The 18,396-nt window shown below is 49.8% G+C and overlaps 1 protein-coding gene across 1 annotated transcript in view; it reads left to right on the top strand.

Annotated features, from left to right (window-relative positions):
- Nucleotides 1-18,396, top strand: part of LOC137435559 (uncharacterized) — a 142,258-nt gene that overhangs the window by 43,690 nt on the left and 80,172 nt on the right. The window contains exons 2-3 of the mRNA XM_078784188.1: nt 16,089-16,504; nt 16,681-16,859. Coding sequence (XP_078640314.1) covers nt 16,090-16,504; nt 16,681-16,859 — 594 coding nt within the window. The 5' untranslated portion in view covers nt 16,089. The remainder of the gene's footprint in view (nt 1-16,088; nt 16,505-16,680; nt 16,860-18,396) is intronic.

The following is an 18,396-nucleotide window of genomic DNA, read 5'->3' as shown; positions in this document are numbered from 1 at the left end:
TACATACATACACACATACATAGAATTCCCCTGTTTCCTCCGCAAATGGTGCCACAAAAATGGAAGATTTTTCAACTATATTGGTTGGTCGCGTGCGTTATTGTTTGTTTTGTTTGTCTGTTTGTTTGTCTGTCAATCACCTGCAGGTTGCAATTTTAAACTTATCTTCACAAAACTTCACCAGATTTGGTAGCGTCATAAGAAAGAGCCTATTGATTTTGAGGTCAAAGGTCGGCTTGAGGTCAAATTTCTAAAATAGCCATTTTTCTTCCCATTAACTTGAAAATTAAACAGCAATTGCATAGTGCATCACTGAATTGGGAAGCCAACTATTTTAAGGTCAAAAGGTCAAAGGTCAGCCCAAGGTCAAACTTTAAAATCATCAATTTTCATCCTATTAACTTGAAAATTAAACAGCAATTGCATAGTGCATCACCAAATTGGGAAAGCAGCTATTTAAAGGTCAAAAGGTCTAAGGTCAACTCAGGGTCAAACTTCCAAAATAAAAAAATTTCATCTGAAAAATCATCAATTTTCATCCAATTGACTTGAAAATTAAACAGCAATTGCATATTGCCTCATTGAATTGGGTAACCAACTATTTTACGGTCAAAAGGTCATAGGTCAACTCAAGGTCAAACTTCTAATATTATCAATTTTCATTTAAAAAACATCAATTTTAATCCGATTGACCCGAGCTTTGATTAAAATCATTAATTTTTATCTTAATGAAATTGACAATTTGATGTATCCATGGCAACTTTTTCTTTTGGGGTGGATTTTTTGGGGTGGAGTGTATTTTGCAAGTATCGTGCTCTGCGTGACGCCTTCTTGTTTGATTGTTTGTGTGCAGGATATCTCAAAACGTTATGGACAGATTCAGATGAAATTTGGTGGACAGGTTGGGAATGTGACAAGGACGAATTGATTATATTTTGGTGAAGATCTAGATCTGGATCTGTATCTAATAAGTTTTTAAGACATTCGTCACCATTGAGAGAGAGAGATAGCGCAAAAAACGATATATAGCACAATATCTCAAAAAAATGCAGGATTCAGATGAAACTTGATGGACAGGTTGGGTGTGATCTGTATACCATAATTTTTTAAGTGATTCTTCACCTTTGAGAGATTGGTCTACAACCGATATATAACATGATATCTCAAAAAGCTATGGACGGATTTGGATGAAACCTGGTGGACATGTTTGATGTGTGACGAGGACGAATTAATTGGAGTTTGGTGAAGATTTGAATTCAGATCCCAATAACAGGATGAAATTTTTAAAAAAGTGATTCTTCACCATTGAGAGATGGGACCTGAAACGATGTATAGCACAATATCTCAAAAAGTTGTGGATGCATTTGGAGGAAACTATGGCATGGATGAGTTTGTTATGTGCCAAGAACAAGGCGATTAGATTTTGGTTCAGGTCTGAATCCAGATCCGGCCTATCCGTAAGATAAAAACGTTAACTGTTCAGCCTGGTGGAGGTATGCTCTCTATCCATCGAGCACTGTTCTAGTTTAATATATGTACAGTGCTGTAGTGGGATACAGACTATTGCCAAATTCTGAATTGATGTTTTAGATTTTCTATATGGTAGGTAATAGGAAACCACTCAGTATATATAAATATTATTTGGCTGGAAGTTAATCCATGACAAATGTGTAAAGGATTTGATCATTAGAAGGTTTGTAAGAGAAAGAAAGGCTGAAAAGAGGACAAAAAGAAAAGGTGAATGAGCTGTAACAGGTGCGGTAAAAAAGGAGAAGAGTCAAGGTCATAGGTGAGTGGAAAAGGAAGGAAAGTTGTGAAGAGGTAGGAAGTTTTATTGAGATAAGTTGGACAGAGAAAGGGGAAGTAAAGCAAGTCAAAATAACACTCCTGTCTTTGTCTTCGTATAAAAAAACCCAACCATTAGAGGCCATTTTTTCCCCGCAGAGTGGGGGTTGGTCTTTTTCGGGCACCGTGGTCCCCTTTTTGAGGCCATGTTTTATGGCCAGATGCCCTTCCTGCCGCCAACCCTGTTAGTCGCCTCTTGCGACACACAGGGAATTACCAGTGAACTGGTACTCAATTTGCTGACTTCGGAAGGATGACAGGCTGAGTCAACCCCCCTGGCGTTAATTCACCGATGAACCAGGAATCGAACCCAGGATCCTATGATCCCAAGCCATGACCCTAACCGCTAAGCCAACACCGGTATGTGATTCACAAATAGTTTGAAAGGATGGCACAGAGTAATGCACTTGCCTTTGAGCTGTATAGTCTGGCTTAGATTCTTAACGCATATACAGACTTAGCATTTAATATGGAATATTTTTTTTGTGGGGGTGAATTTACTTTTCAAGATGACTTGGAACCAAAAGTTCATTGGAATTATGTTGAAATTATTCTAGATTTTGTTAATGTGACCTTTAAAAGAAACAAAAACCACATTTGACATTTCGAAGCAAATAAATTGATCCTTGAAAGTGATGTAAACTGATATCGAACTCAATTCACGGACAGTACTGTGTTAAACTTCTGTACGTTTTCCAGAAGTATCTCTTTATTTTGCACATTAGCCAAATTTTTTTTCAACAAAAACAAAAGCTAAATTATGACTGGGATTACGGACAGTAAAATTACAGTTCAGTACTTCGTGTAACCCCCACGAGCATTCAGGAGAGCACGTACACGTCGAGGCATGCTGTTCACGAGATATGCCAAGGTTTGGACAGGAATCGCTTGCCATGCAGTGACAATAGTCTGCTGCAATTCACGCACAGAGGTAGGCTGCTGGTCCAAGTTGTCGATTTGACGCGTTAATTCTGCCCACAAGTTCTCTATCGGATTCATATCCGGGGACATGGCAGGCCACTCCATATGCTCTACACCACGGTCAGCAAGAAAGTGTTGGATCATGCGAGCACGATGAGGCTGTGCATTGTCATCTTGGAAGATAAAGTTTCCTCGAAAGGCTGCACGGGCAAATGGAAGCAATGTTTCTTCCAGAATGACCCTGTACTTGAACTGGTTCAGGTTTCCATTCAGAACAACCAGGTCAGTTTTGCCCCCTGCATGAAAAGCAGCCCAAACGGTCACCCCACCATCTCCAGCTTGGACTCTTGGCACTATACAATCTTCGTTGTGGGCTTCATACACTTGTCTGCGCACTAGGACGCGGCCATCTTGACGATATACCAGAAATCTAGACTTGTCACTGAAGATCACGTGATTCCAGTGTCCTGGCTGCCATTGACGGTGCTCTCTGGCCCTCTGCAATCGGCGCTGGCTGTGTTGTCTGGTCAGGCGTGGCTTTCTCAGGGGACGCCTGGCACAATAGCCTGCTTGAACCAGTCGTTGGTTGACTAGCCTTCTGGATACAGGCACATTTGTCAGTTGCTGCCACTCAGCCCTAAGCCGATTAGCTGACTTGGTACGGCCATTGCAGACTAACCGGTGCAGCTGGCGATCATCTCTCCTTGTGGTTCTGCGTGGACGTCCTGGCCTCGGTATTGGAGTAGGGACACCCCTCTGAGCATTTCGTTTCAGGATCTTTGACACCTGACCTTGAGTGATGCCACACTGCCGAGCAATAGCACGCTGTTTCATGCCAGAATTTCGTAAAGCCACCACTCCATGACAAATAGCATTGTCAAGTTGACGGACCATCTCCAGAGGAAGCGGCAATAACTTTTGTAGACGTGCAGCAGTTGTTTTCCACTAATACAGAACGCAACAACCCTTATATACCCGATTGTGAAGCCAATCGTCAAATGTACCTGTCCTTACATTTTGCCACGCCACCTGTGATATCATCCTGTTATTGACTTCTTGCTGCGAAAGACAATCAGTGACATGGTTCTTTCAACAAAGACATCACCGAAGGGTTGAAGAAACTCACAGATTGATATACTGAGTTCAGAAAGTAAACCCAAGTCAAGAAAAAAAAAAAATTCCATAGTAAATGCCAAGTCTGTATAAATGAGGATTCGTCCTCTGCAGGGAGGGCATCGCATCAATGTGTGTGTACACGTACTTTGGGTGGGTGTTAAGCTGCGCACCTGTATTCTAGAATTTTGTGGATATTATAGATCCTACTGTATCCGTCGCACGAGTCGGCCATTATGTGCTGGAATCCGAGTCAACCTCCTCCCCTGATGTGCAGGGACAGTGGCACAGTTGCGCCTCAGTAATGATGAAACTGATAATTTAATCCTGGTCTATAAAATGATTCGCTAAATATGTTTGAACGTGCAATTTGCAAACTGAAGAATATCGAGACATATTCAACAAGAATATTGTAACAAATCCGGAGGTCGCACCGAACCCGAAGTGCATTTGACCTTAACCTCGACTTACTCTTATTACTTCCCGAGTCCCAAAGGAGATTTTTCCCATAATGAGCACGTAAGGAACATATATATTTCCCCTCGCACCCAGTACTCCCTGTGGTTGTTATTTAACTTATACCATTCATCTTCTTAAAAACTATAGATGCATTTGGTTTACCAGTCATGGGAATTGCAACATTGCAAAAAAATAAGCATATTTATTTCAAACCACATACACACATTCACAAAGATTCTTACACAGCTGGTCAACTGATTCACATATCATATGCCCAATAATTTCATTGGGCTGTAGCGGTTACCGCTGGATGCACACAATCGCCTTGCACCGGCCAGACGCGCCTCTCCCGGGCATGCCCGGACTCACTGTTCCCAGGCACGCCCGAACCTCCCGGGCATTCCCGGTCGCGTCATTCCCGGGCATGCCCGCTCTCGCCTTTCCAGGGCTCGCCCAGAGCGTCCGGGCATGCCCGCTATCGCCTTTCCAGGGCTCGCCCAGAGCGTCCGGGCATGCCCGCTATCGCCTTTCCAGGGCTCGTCCAGAGCGCCCGGGCACGCCCAGCCTCGACTTGCCAGGCCGCAGCCAAACACGCCCGGGCAGGTCCAGACTCGCCTTTCCAAGGCTCGCCCTTGACACCCGGGCATGCCCGGTATAGCTTTTGCCGGGCAAACTTCCCGACATAAATGTGTATATATATTGCTGCCCGATAAACGGGCTTGTGAGAATACCTGAGCTGTTTTGTTTCAATAAAGCAACTCGGACGAATTCCGTCTTTGGTCGCGTCAATTCTTTCGACTCGCGTTGGAACGCAGTTACTTCATTGGTGACCTACCGACATGGATACGGCAGTGACGCTTAAACTGCCTACCTTCTGGGAGGCTCACGTGGCTGTTTGGTTCGCTCAGGCGGACTCTCAGTTCGCCCTGCGAGGCATCACCGCGGACGACACCCGCTTCCACCATGTTGTGGCGGCGCTCGGTTCCGCCACCGCGGCTCGCGCCTTGAGCCTCCTCGAGCACCCGCCGGCTGCTGACAAATACGACGCGCTGAAGACACTCCTCCTCGACGCTTTCGCCCTCTCACCGGCAGCACGCGCACGGCGCCTGCTCGCTCTGCCCGAGCTCGGCGACACGCGCCCGTCCGAGCGCATGGACTATATGCTCTCGTTGCTCGGTGAGCACTCTCCGGATTTTCTGTTCCGCGAGCTGTTCCTTCGCAAGCTGCCTCACCCGGTACGCCTCGCCCTGGCTGGCACGTTGATCACGGATTCCCGCGCCCTCGCCAGGGAAGCCGATAAGATCTCCTCGGCGGGCCAGCACATCGGCGCGGTTACCTGGAGCCCGCCGCCGTCCGAGGCGACGCCCACGACACCCGAGCGCCCTGCGCGGTTGGAGGCCGAACTGCCGGTGCAACTGGCAGCCGCCGCACCGCCCGCTTCCGACACGACGGCCGGGGCCTCCACCTGACCGGGCGTGGTGTTATTACCACGCCAGGTTCGGACACAAGGCTCGGACGTGCCGGCCCCCGTGCACTTTCGGCAGGTCGGGAAACGGCCGGGCCGGCGTTCATTCCCAGCCATGAGCGCCGGCCACTCGGGCAACTTGCTGTTTATTCGGGACAAAGCGTCTGGGCGGCGTTTCCTGTGTGACACCGGCGCCCAACTGAGCGTCATACCCGCCTCCGAGCAGGACAGGCGGGACGCCGTTTGCGGCCCCTCTTTGGTCGCTGCTAATGGCTCGGCCATACGCACTTTCGGCCCACGCGTCGTCACCCTCTGCTTCGGCAGCCAGCGTTTTCAATGGACTTTTGTGACCGCCTGCGTCCCCATGGCTTTGCTGGGCGCCGACTTCCTCTGCGCGCACGGGCTGCTGGTCGACGTCAAACGTCGTCGCCTTGTCAACGCCGAGACCTTCAGCTCCCTGGCGTGCACGATGAGCAGCTCCGCGCCGACCGAACTGGCGTGCGCCCTCCCGGCAGCGAACGAGTTCGCTCGCCTGCTCGCGGAATTCCCGGCCCTCACGCGGCCGACGTTTTCGGCCGTCGTGGTGCGGCACGGGATCGAGCACCACATACCCACTACGGGCCCGCCGGTCTACGCCAGGGCCCGCCGCCTCGACCCGGCCAAGCTCGCCGTGGCGAAGGCCGAGTTCGACGCATTGGAGCACCTCGGCATCGTGCGGTGCTCCGATAGCGCGTGGGCCTCGCCAATGCACATCGTGCCAAAGCCGGGGGGTGGATGGCGCCCGTGTGGCGACTACCGCCGTCTCAACGACGCTACCACCCCCGACAGGTACCCGATCCCGCATATTCAGGACTTTTCCGCCCGTTTGGCGGGACGGGTCATCTTTTCGAAAATTGACCTGATACGGGGCTACCACCAGGTACCTGTCCGGGCGGCCGACGTCCCGAAGACGGCCGTCATCACGCCGTTCGGCCTGTTCGAATTTTTGCGGATGCCGTTTGGCCTCAAGAACGCGGCCCAGGCGTTCCAGCGCTTGATGGACGGCGTGCTGCGCGACCTGCCGTTTCTTTTCGTCTATCTGGACGATATCCTCGTCGCCAGCACGTCCCGCGCCGAGCACCTCCTCCACCTCCGAACACTGTTCGGTCGCCTCAGCGAGCACGGCTTAATTGTCAACCCGGTCAAATGCCACTTCGGCGCGACGACCGTTGACTTTTTGGGCCACCGCATCACCAAGACCGGGGCCGTGCCGCTGCCGACCAAGGTCGAGGCCATCACCACGTTCCCGCGTCCCCGTTCCATCAAGGCCCTCCAAGAGTTCCTCGGCATGGTGAATTTTTATCACCGATTCGTGCCCCGCGCTGCTCAGCTCATGCGGCCCCTTTACGAGGCCCTCCGGGGCAAGCCGGCCAAGCATGACATTGTTTGGTCCGCGGCCATGGACGCGGCCTTCGCCAGCGCCAAACGGGCCCTCGCCGACGCAACGCTGCTGGCTCACCCGGTGCTCAACGCGCCCATCGCCCTCACTACGGACGCCTCCAACTACGCGGTGGGCGCCGTCCATGAGCAATGGGTGGACGGGGTTTGGCAGCCACTCGCTTTTTTCAGCCGGCAACTCCGGCCGAACGAGTTAAACTACAGCACGTTCGACCGTGAGCTGCTCGGGCTATTCCTGGCCGTTCGCCATTTCCGACACCTCCTGGAGGGCCGCCCGTTCACGGCTTTCGTCGACCACAAGCCGTTGGTCTACGCAATGGCTAAGGTCACGGAGCCGTGGTCGGCCCGCCAGCAGCGCCACCTCTCCGCCGTGTCGGAGTTCACCACGGACATCCGGCACGTCGCCGGCAAAGACAACGCCGTGGCCGACTGTCTTTCTCGGGCCAGCGCGAACGCGGTCCACCTCGGCGTGGACTTCGCGCTCATGGCGGCCGACCAGACCACCGACGCCTCGGTGCAGGCACTCCGTGCGGCGGACACGGGCCTCCGCCTGGCCGACATTCCCTTTGCGGGCACCGTCCTGCTCTGCGACGTCTCCCAGGGCCAGCCTCGCCCCATCGTGCCCGTTTCCTGGCAGCGCCGCATCTTCGCCTCCATCCACGGCCTTTCTCACCCGGGCCGGAAAGCTTCTCAGAAGCTGGTGTCGGCGCGTTTCGTCTGGCGCGGCCTTCGACGAAACATCCGCGACTGGGCCAACGCCTGCACAGCCTGCCAGCGGGTCAAGGTCCACCGCCACACCCAGGCCCCGCTGGCACCTTTCGCCGTGCCTGAACGGCGTTTCGACCACGTCCTCGTGGACCTGGTGGGTCCCCTGCCCCCCTCGCGGGGGTTCACCCACCTGCTCACCATGGTGGACAGGACCACCAGGTGGCCGGAGGCCGTGCCCCTCGCCTCCACCACCACCGCCGACGTGGCGCAGGCGTTCATCGCCACCTGGGTTGCGCGCTTCGGCGCACCAGCGGACATCTCGTCCGACCGCGGCCCACAGTTCACGTCTGAGCTTTGGGGCGCGGTCGCCCGTTCGTTGGGGGTCACGCTGCACCGCACCACGGCCTACCACCCCCAAGCCAACGGGTTGTGCGAGCGGTTTCACCGCTCCATGAAGGCCGCACTCATGGCCGGCCTTCAGGACGACGGTTGGGCCGACCGGCTGCCGTGGGTCCTTTTGGGCCTTCGCACGGCCCCCAAGGAAGACCTCCAGGCGTCCGCCGCCGAGCTCGTCTACGGCCAGCCGCTCCGCGTCCCGGGCGAATTCGTGCCCGACGCTACCAGTCCCTGGTCCGCCGCTCGCCAGCGCTCGGACCTCCAGGAGGCCGCCCGACGATTTGCCCCCGTGCCGACGTCCCGCCACGGTGGCCTCCAGTCCTACGTCCCCCCGGCGCTTCGCACAGCGGAGTACGTCTTTGTGCGTCATGACGCGCACCGGGGGCCACTCCGGCCGCCGTACGACGGGCCCTTCCGGGTCCTGCGACGGGGCGACAAGTCTTTCATCGTCGACTTCGGCGGCCGGCCGGACCGGATTTCTGTGGACCGCCTCAAACCGGCGCACATGGACGTCGACCGACCACCACGGTTGGCCCTTCCTCCGCGGCGAGGCCGCCCCCCGTCCACAGTTCCCCCCCGCTCGACTACCCACCACCACGTCGGACCCCTCCCCACGACCCTCCAGGGGTCGCTTCGGCCGGGTCTTCCGGACCCCCCTTAAATTGACCCTGCCGGTGCAGGTCGATTCTGGAGGGGCGTGTGTAGCGGTTACCGCTGGATGCACACAATCGCCTTGCACCGGCCAGAACACGGCCAGACGCGCCTCTCCCGGGCATGCCCGGACTTACTGTTCCCGGGCACGCCCGAACCTCCCGGGCACGCCTGGTCTCGTCTTTCCCGCGCATGCCCGCTCTCGCCTTTCCAGGGCTCGCCCAGAGCGTCCGGGCATGCCCGCTATCGCCTTTTCAGGGCTCGCCCAGAGCGTCCGGGCATGCCCGCTATCGCCTTTCCAGGGCTCGCCCAGAGCGTCCGGGCATGCCCGCTATCGCCTTTCCAGGGCTCGTCCAGAGCGCCCGGGCACGCCCAGCCTCGACTTGCCAGGCCGCAGCCAAACACGCCCAGGCAGGTCCAGACTCGCCTTTCCAAGGCTCGCCCTTGACACCCGGGCATGCCCGGTATAGCTTTTGCCGGGCAAACTTCCCGACATAAATGTGTATATATATTGCTGCCCGATAAACGGGCTTGTCAGAATACCTGAGCTGTTTTGTTTCAATAAAGCAACTCGGACGAATTCTGTCTTTGGTCGCGTCAATTCTTTCGACTCGCGTTGGAGCGCAGTTCCTTCAGGGCATTATGATATTGGGCATCAGTCAACTGAATGAATGAATGATCGTTTTAAGGCCATTTTCCCCGCTAGAGCGGGGGTTAGCCTTGCGGGCCCCATGACAATCATGGTTCCCTGTTTGAGGCAATGTTTTTATGGCCGGATGCCCTTCCTGACGCCAACCCTTGGTCACGCTCTTACGATGCGCAGGGATACGGTGTACCTATTCTAAACCGTGGTACACACGGGGATCATTCATCCTAGCAAGCTGGTACTCAATTTGCCGACCTCGGAAGGATGACGGGCTTAGTCAACCCCTCTGGTGTAAATTTAGCGATCGACCGGGATTCAAACCCAGGATCCTAGGATCCCAAGCCGGCACCCTAACCGCTAAGCCAACACCAGGCTCAGTCAGGCATCAGTCAACTGATGCCCATTAATTGCTTTTACATGTATACTCCGCTATTGCTTTCTACCCACTGATGTAAATATAACTGGATCACTGGTTGGCAGAAAAAACTGGTCACTGACCGCCATTTTGGTACTCACCACAACATGAAAAGCCCTATTTTTTTTTAACTCTCAGGTTTTTTTTAGAACTTGCTAATCTTTTAAGTCTTTCCACATTGTTTACAGTGGGATTTTCGGTCGGTTGGGGGTCCCAATATGGCGGCCGCTTGGCCTCATCAGCAAACGCACACTTCATTGGCTCGGTGGTTCCTCTACATTATATAGCTCTGTGTCTCCACTCCATTGAGGCATGTAAATCTCTTACACCATGCAATCCCACAGTGTGTGGGTGTGTGTACCGAGTAAATATGCTTACGCACGCAACACAGAAACACAACATGTAGGATGGATTGAAAGATGGGGCAACCTTTCGTCTGACCTTTTTTTCTCCTTGGAGGGGGATTTGATTAAAGTTATCACTGTTGTTTTATGGAAACAGGGAGCATTGTGGTCTAAGTTGGGTGAGAAACACCTGTGGTGTACCAGGGAGCATATTTTATAGTGTGCTTCATTTTGTTTTTACAGGATATAAGGCTCGTAGAGGACCTGCCATACACAAATCGCACACACATGGACACACAGACGAATACACGAGACACAACACACTGACTGTTAGATGAGACAAACGCAGCCACTGAGCTTGAGAGAAGTGTCGTCACTTCCCGGGGCACTCTGGGTAACAGCGACGTCACAACAACGGCGTCGCTTTTCTCGCCTCACTCGGCAGGGCATTTCCTAAGGAGGAATTCCTTCCTTCCCATGGATGCCAACCTAGGGGCACTGTCCATGCTCTTATCTATCTATAATTCCAGTAATCTCTGTACGTCTGTACGTCTGTACGTTTGTCTGTGACCGCTGTTTCTCGACAACTACCGGTCCGATATACTTGAAACTTGCCAGGTATATTGCTGGGGACCCGAGGATGTGCCTTTTCAAGGTTTGAAATTAATCGGACAAGTACTTACCGAGCTATGGCGATTTAGCCGTTCGCCGTTCGCTTTGCCGTTGCGAATGGACCAAACCATTCATGTAAATAGAGGGGGGGGGGGGGGGGTTCTGTGGTCGTTCGCTTTGGCTTTGCGAATGGACCAAACCATTCATGTAAATAGAGGGGGGGGGGTTCTGTGGTCGTTCGCTTTGGCTTTGCGAATGGACCAAACCATTCATGTAAATAGAGGGGGGGGGGGTTCTGTGGTCGTTGCGAATGGACCAAACCATTCACATCGAATCATCGAATCACATCGAATGGACCAAACGCCAAACCGTTCGCTTTGGACCAAACCATTGCATGTAAATAGAGGGGGGGGTTCTGTGGTCGTTGCGAATGAACCAAACCATTTCATGTAAATAGAGGGGGGGGGGATATACTTTTAGATATATATATAGTACGGGCATTGGCAAGGAACGGGCACCCACGTACGGGCAATGCCCTAGTCTATCTATAATTCCAGTAATCTCTGTCTGTACGTTTGTTTGTCTGTGACCGCTGTTTCTCGACAACCACGGGTCCGATATACTTTTAACTTGCCAGGTATATTGCTGGGGACCCGAGGATGTGCCTTTTCAAGGTTTCATATTAATCGGACAATTACTTACCGAGCTATGTCCAAAAAACGATTCAACCAATCAGAGAGCAGCGAACGATCGCGTGTGCCGGCGTTGCGAATGGACCAAACCATTCCATGTAAATAGAGGGGGGGGGTTCTGTGGTCGTTGCGAATGGACGAAACCATTTCATGTAAATAGAGGGGGGGGATTGTCACTGTACTCGCAAGCCGTTCGCCGTTCGCTTTGGCGTTGCGAATGGACCAAACCATTTCATGTAAATAGAGGGGGGGGGGATATAATTTTAGATAGATATATAGTACGGGCATATATATAGTACGGGCATGCCCTAGTCTATCTATAATTCCAGTAATCTCTGTCTGTACGTTTGTTTGTCTGTGACCGCTGTTTCTCGACAACCACGGGTCCGATATACTTTTAACTTGCCAGGTATATTGCTGGGGACCCGAGGATGTGCCTTTTCAAGGTTTCATATTAATCGGACAATTACTTACCGAGCTATGTCCAAAAAACGATTCAACCAATCAGAGAGCAGCGAACGATCGCGTGTGCCGGCGTTGCGAATGGACCAAACCATTCCATGTAAATAGAGGGGGGGGTTCTGTGGTCGTTGCGAATGGACGAAACCATTTCATGTAAATAGAGGGGGGGGATTGTCACTGTACTCGCAAGCCGTTCGCCGTTCGCTTTGGCGTTGCGAATGGACCAAACCATTTCATGTAAATAGAGGGGGGGGATATAATTTTAGATAGATATATAGTACGGGCATATATATAGTACGGGCATGCCCTAGTCTTTTAAAATGCTGAACATCCAGTAAGGAAGTCCCATGTACCACTTTTACAGTCTTTGGTATGACTCTGTCAGTGTTTGAACCGCTGACCTCCCAGACTCGGAGTAGGTGCTCTCACCATTACAACACGTAGTCTGGTGGTTTTGGTTGAATATACCAAAACAAAATACATTTTGATACTCTTCGGTCCTCCTAGGGATAGCTTGGCCTCTCACCCGGCTGCAGTAGAATGGACGTGGCTGAAAAAATATTGTAAGCAAAATCCGCTCTAGCTTTCAGCCGAGCGAATGTGTCGGACAGGGCTCAGGTGATCTTGTTCACCTCAGCAGCCTTGTGCTGGGTTTTCAGGTTCCAGGTCCAGAAGGAGTGCTCATGCACTCAAGGGGATCACCAAGAATGTGATGGCCTTTCACCTTTCGGGGTTGCTTGCAGAGCAGTTAGATCCCCCTTCACCGCTGTGGCCTTGCAATGAGCCGACAAGAAGCGAGCCTCATAAAGCGCAACGGGCAGCACATTCTATATTCCCAGCTCCAGCACTCCCATTCCTCGCACTCTGTTCCAAGATCAGAGACTCACCTCGCCTGCGCTACCTCAACACCTCCCTTTTTTTTTTTTTTTTTTTTTTGTATACAAGATCGAGGCTCGTGAAAGAGCCAACATTAATCACACAGAAAGACAAACAGACACACAAAACAAATAACATCGGGAGCGGTAGACAAGATGGGGAGAGAGGGGGAAGGGCACAAACACAACATTTGAGAGCAGGGACCGAGAGACATGGAGACATCGAGAGAACTGTGGGAGGGAGAGGGCTTTGGGGGGAAGGCATGGGAAGGGGGGGGGGGGGTGGGAGAGGTATAAAACATATGGACACTGCCAAGACTTCCAGGAAAGAAGTTGGAATTTCAAACAAGGTGGATCTGGGGTGAATTAGTGGGGGTAGAAAAGATCAAGGTTTTGGATGGGGGAAGATAAGAGATGGTGGTGAACAGCTGTTTTGAAGACCTGGAGGGAGGAGTGTGATTGAAGTGAGTGTGGGAGTTTGTTCCAGAGGCGGGAGAAAAGAGGAATGAAAGAGTGAAGGTGAGCAGAGAGCCGAGATTTCGGCAGTTTAACCATCAGAGGGTGGCTGGCAGATCTTGTGCGACCTGTAGGAATATTTGGGGGACAGAGCACAGAGAGAGCTGGGGGAGCAAGGCCGGAGAGGAGTCGGTAGAAGACAGAAAGACCACCTACCTGCCTGCGGTGAGTGAGTGAAAGGCCCTCAGAGATAGCTTCATCGCGGGAGATTCCAATGATTCTGAAAGCTTTGGATTCAACAGCGTGAAGCCGAGCCAGGTGTGAGGCAGGAGCACCAGCCCATAGGGGAGAACAGTATTCCATTGAGCTGCGGATGAAAGCCTAGTATGTGGTGAGGAGCTCAGGTGTGCCTAGGAAGGACTTCGCACGACGGAGGATGCCCAGTCGGTGACTGGCTTTGGAGGCCAGCTTGGAAATGTGGTTTTCCCAAGAAAGATCATGGCAGATGGTGAGACCCAAAAGCCTTGTCAATGTCCTTTGTTCCTCTTCACCGTGGTTGGGTCGTTTGATGCCAAGAATGTGGCGACATGCCTTCAGGCTCTTTTTCCCTTTCTCAACTGAGGCTCACCTTAAAGGGCAAAATAATGTTTAAATATGCAAGCAGAGTAGGTAGACATGGCAAACAGTAAGTCTCCTGACCCAGCAGGTGAGACGAATGCAAAATCCCAAGCCTTGCCCGTATAGTTCTGACATGGCAGCGCAATAGACTTGGACGGAAGGTAGTCTAATGCTGCGTAGAATCCCGAAATACCATTACAACTCTTGTAATGTCAAATATTATACTATTCAATGTTTTAATAACAATACAGTAAACAGCATCTGTATTTAACCCTTAGATGCAGGCGTCAAAAAGCCTACATAAACGCAGCCATTGGGCCTCGGAGGCCCAATGGATGTATTCGTGTAATGTTTTTAAAATATTTTTTTATCGATTTTTTTTGTTTCATATCCGTTTTCAATCTAAGTCGATGCTCATGGATCTGTATTTGCTCAGAAAATGTGAATCATTGATCCTATTAGTTGGAAGAAACCCATACAAGTAATGAATCTTTTTCTTTTTTTTGCAAATTTTTTTTTTGTTCTTGGTTTTTCAACGTTTTTTTCTCTAAAAGGTTGAGGCTCATGGAGGAGTATTTGCTCAAAAAATATGATTCACTAATCCTTTTATTTAGAATGTATATGTCCACAACTGTCAAAAATCCTACACCTATGCAGCCATTAGGCCTCGGAGGCTCCACAAATGTATTCATGTAAAGTTTTTAAATTTTCATATTTTTGTCACTGAATTATTTGTAACCAAGTTATAGGAGCATATAATGAGGCTCATATCAAGAAAATAATGATATAACATAGTAGTACAACAACATTTATGCGGGGCCTCGAAGGCCCCAGGCCTGCATTCGTGTCGGATTTTCGGGTTATAAGTGAAGAATGAAGATTTCCCCACGAGCCTGAAGGAATTATTTTTTTATGTCACTGAATTTTGTGTAACAACATGAAAGTCGGTGAAAATGAGGCTCATTCCCAAAAAACATTGTACAGCATAGTTTTTGCAACAAAAAAAACCTTGTGGGCCTCCGTGGCCCAATCACTGCATCCAAGGGTTAATAATTAATGAAATTAACTTTAAAAATGATTTTTTCCCTAAATAATGGGATCGGATGGTATCGATGGCAGAGGTTGTGTTTTCATCCCTGTTTGTCTGTGAGCGCGAGATCTTTAAAATGTTATGGACACATTCAAATGAAACCATACTCGTTGTTTGTCCACCTCCCTCTGTCTTGGCCTTAGGATCTGCTGTTGGTGTTTTCCCCCTTCTCTCTGTTGTTCCTTTTGTCCTGTTGCGTCCTCATCTGTTCAGTTTACTGTAGTAGTACAAGCTCTTCCACGAACCTCTACTATGTATGCAAAAAATAATAATAATCATAAAATGCCACAGTTTTATCAACCTGAGTTTCAATAACTAGTGGGCACTCAAGCTCTCCAGGCGGGAGTACCCTTTTCAATTTATTGGAGCTCGACCTGGAGTACGTGCTGGAGTACATGCTGGATGGAGTATGTGCAAAGTATGTACTAGCCTTGGGTGGCCACTTTAGTCAGGTAACTTTAGTAAGGCTTAAATATTGGTGTTGGAACCAGCGATATAATTGGATTTGGAACCTCTTTGTAGGTCCAAGAACTGTTAAATGTCAAGTTTGGAGTTTGGGTGACATCCACGTTGACAGCAAAAAGACACCTTTACATAAGATGACAGTGAAACCTTTTGATGACAGCAAAAATATACCTTCACAAAAGATGACATTAGTTAATTTTCATTTCAATGTCGCTTGATACCTTCTTTAACAAATAAATTTGAGCAACTTTTTATTAGCAGTTAATGCATGTCATGCTAATTTTAGGAATTACCCATCATTTATTTTTTCGCGGCTTTGTTAAGATGATTACAACATTGTATTTTGTGTCCTAATTCAAAACAATTTTCACATTTCTGCTACTTTCCTCCCATACTTCTCCCCTCAATAATACATCAGCATGGACTTTGGCGCCTTAGGATTCTTGCCTGGATTCCCAGAGGGCCGAAGCCCACTGCTGCATGACCAAGATCCCCAGCTTCCTCCAGGCGAGGACGACCCCGATCCAACCCCTCCTGACCATCTTCATGGGGGTTTGTCTGGAGCAACCGAGCGATCAGGCGATGACTCCGGAGGCAGAGGGGACAATGAAGAGCTCAAGGACCCCTTACTGTCAGCGGCAGCTGAATTGCTGGAGGAAGGGGCAGTGGGAGAGTTGGGTGATGTTCCACCATGCCGTATATTTGATGCTACGCGCATTTGGCGCCTGGCACTTTACCCTGCTGATGGTTCAGTTCCAGCATCAACTGCTGCCTTCTACTCGGATTCCCCACGGGATGATAGCCAGGGGCCTAGCTCTCCGGCTACTCAGCCAGGTATGTAAAGCATTAAGTTGACAGGTTTATTGGCGTGAAGGAGGCAAGTGGATGTGTATAAGAACACACATGATGTAAATTAGTCAGCAAGTTGAATTTGACCTGTGGTAGTACATGCTGAGGGCGCCTTGTATTGGTGATTTTTTTTTTTACACTAAGCATTGTACATGATGCAGAGGAGAGTTCATCCCCAGAAACGGGTGTCCCTGAGGGGGATACGTTGACATCGCAGACCCCATCGAACGGACAAGACAAGGGCCTTGGGGAGGGTGGTGCTGGTGAAGTATACGAGGGGAATGTGGGTGCTGAGAAGTTTCGGGGAGCACGTGCGAAAGAACAATCACAGACAACTCAGGTGTGTTGAATGCAGGTTTTCATTTACTTATATAACATTGAAGTTGAATGCTTTTGTAATTTATTATTTGTAAAGTAAAGGCTAACTTCACAGGAAATTCCCTTACCTTTTTGTTCTCTTAATTTCAAGCTCTCTTGTAGTATTTTTCAAACTTTATACCTTCCTACTATTAATTTGCAATTGGTCACTGGGTTTGACACCAATACAAATTTTTATTATGAACACTAGGCATCAAAAAGCTATGGAGCTATATATATATATCGAACAAATAGTATCAAATGGAGCACCTCAACACCATTAGAGCATTTAAATTGCATCAGATGTGGAAATAAATGTGAATTGTTACTCCCAGCTTGCCAGCTCAATGGTGGAAGACGCCATTTGCATTTTTGCCACCTTCATCACTACCCTGTTTAGAATCCCATGCGGGACGGGCAAACTACTCATGTTTGTAAATGTACATTTTTTTTTGTTTTTGTCTAATGCTTATTTTTGATCAGATCATTAGGTCAGCACATGTTTGATGCCTCAACGAGGAAGCTTTCACATCGAACATCCATCGAGTTATCTGGGTTGGTCTGTTTGATGTCCCCATTTGAACACGTATCTTAAGATGGTGATTCAAATCTCATTTACTTTGTTGATTTATTTATTTCCAAATGTCCTTGTTATTTTGTAAAAGTACAATATTTTCTCCTAATATTCTTACCCTCCATGTGATATTTGTAGAAGCACCTTCATGAGCCTTTAGAAAAGAAAAAAGAAATAATAAGTTTTTTTCACTGAAGGTGGACAAAGGTGGACTAACTGCTGTGAGAAGCAATGTAAGGCTGACATTTCAGGTGTTTACCCGTTATCAGAGCAAGAGTAAGTGTTAACTTTCCTGGGAAAACCACATTTCCAATCTGGCCTCCAAAGCCAGTCGCCGACTGGGCATCCTCCGTCGTGCGAAGTCCTTCCTTGGCACACCTGAGCTCCTCACCACATACAAGGCTTTCATCCGCAGCTCAATGGAACACTGTTCCCCCTCTGGGCCGGTGCTCCTGCCTCACACCTAGCTCGGCTTCACGCTGTTGAAACTAAAGCTTTCAGAATCATTGGAATCTCCCGCGATGAAGCTAACTCCGAGGGCCTTTCACTTACTCACCGCAGGCAGGTTGGTGGTCTTTCTGTCTTCTACCGACTCCTCTCCGGCCTTGCTCCCCCAGCTCTCTCTGGATTCTGTCCCCCAAATATTCCTACAGGTCGCACAAGATCTGCCTGCAACCCTCTTTTTTTTGTGTGATAAATGTTAGTTCTTTCACAAGCCTTGATCCTGTATACAAAAAAAACAAAAAACGCCCAACATTTCCAGCTTTACTTTGCTTCACACGATGGTTAGCACACCTTCATCAACGTTCAGTTGATAAAACCTGTTATTTGATCTGTCTACCGACATGAGCCTTCACAAAGTCTAGTATTTTCCTCAGTTAAAGAAGAAGAAAATCCCTGTCAGCTGCAATCCTGCGAGAGTAAAATGGATGTGTATTGAGGACCT

This window comes from Myxine glutinosa, chromosome 9 (genome assembly GCF_964187855.1).
Source record: "Myxine glutinosa chromosome 9, kmMyxGlut1.1, whole genome shotgun sequence".
Classification (NCBI taxonomy): domain Eukaryota; kingdom Metazoa; phylum Chordata; class Myxini; order Myxiniformes; family Myxinidae; genus Myxine; species Myxine glutinosa.
Note: the sequence above shows the minus strand (reverse complement) of the source record. Positions and strands in the feature narration are given on the sequence as shown.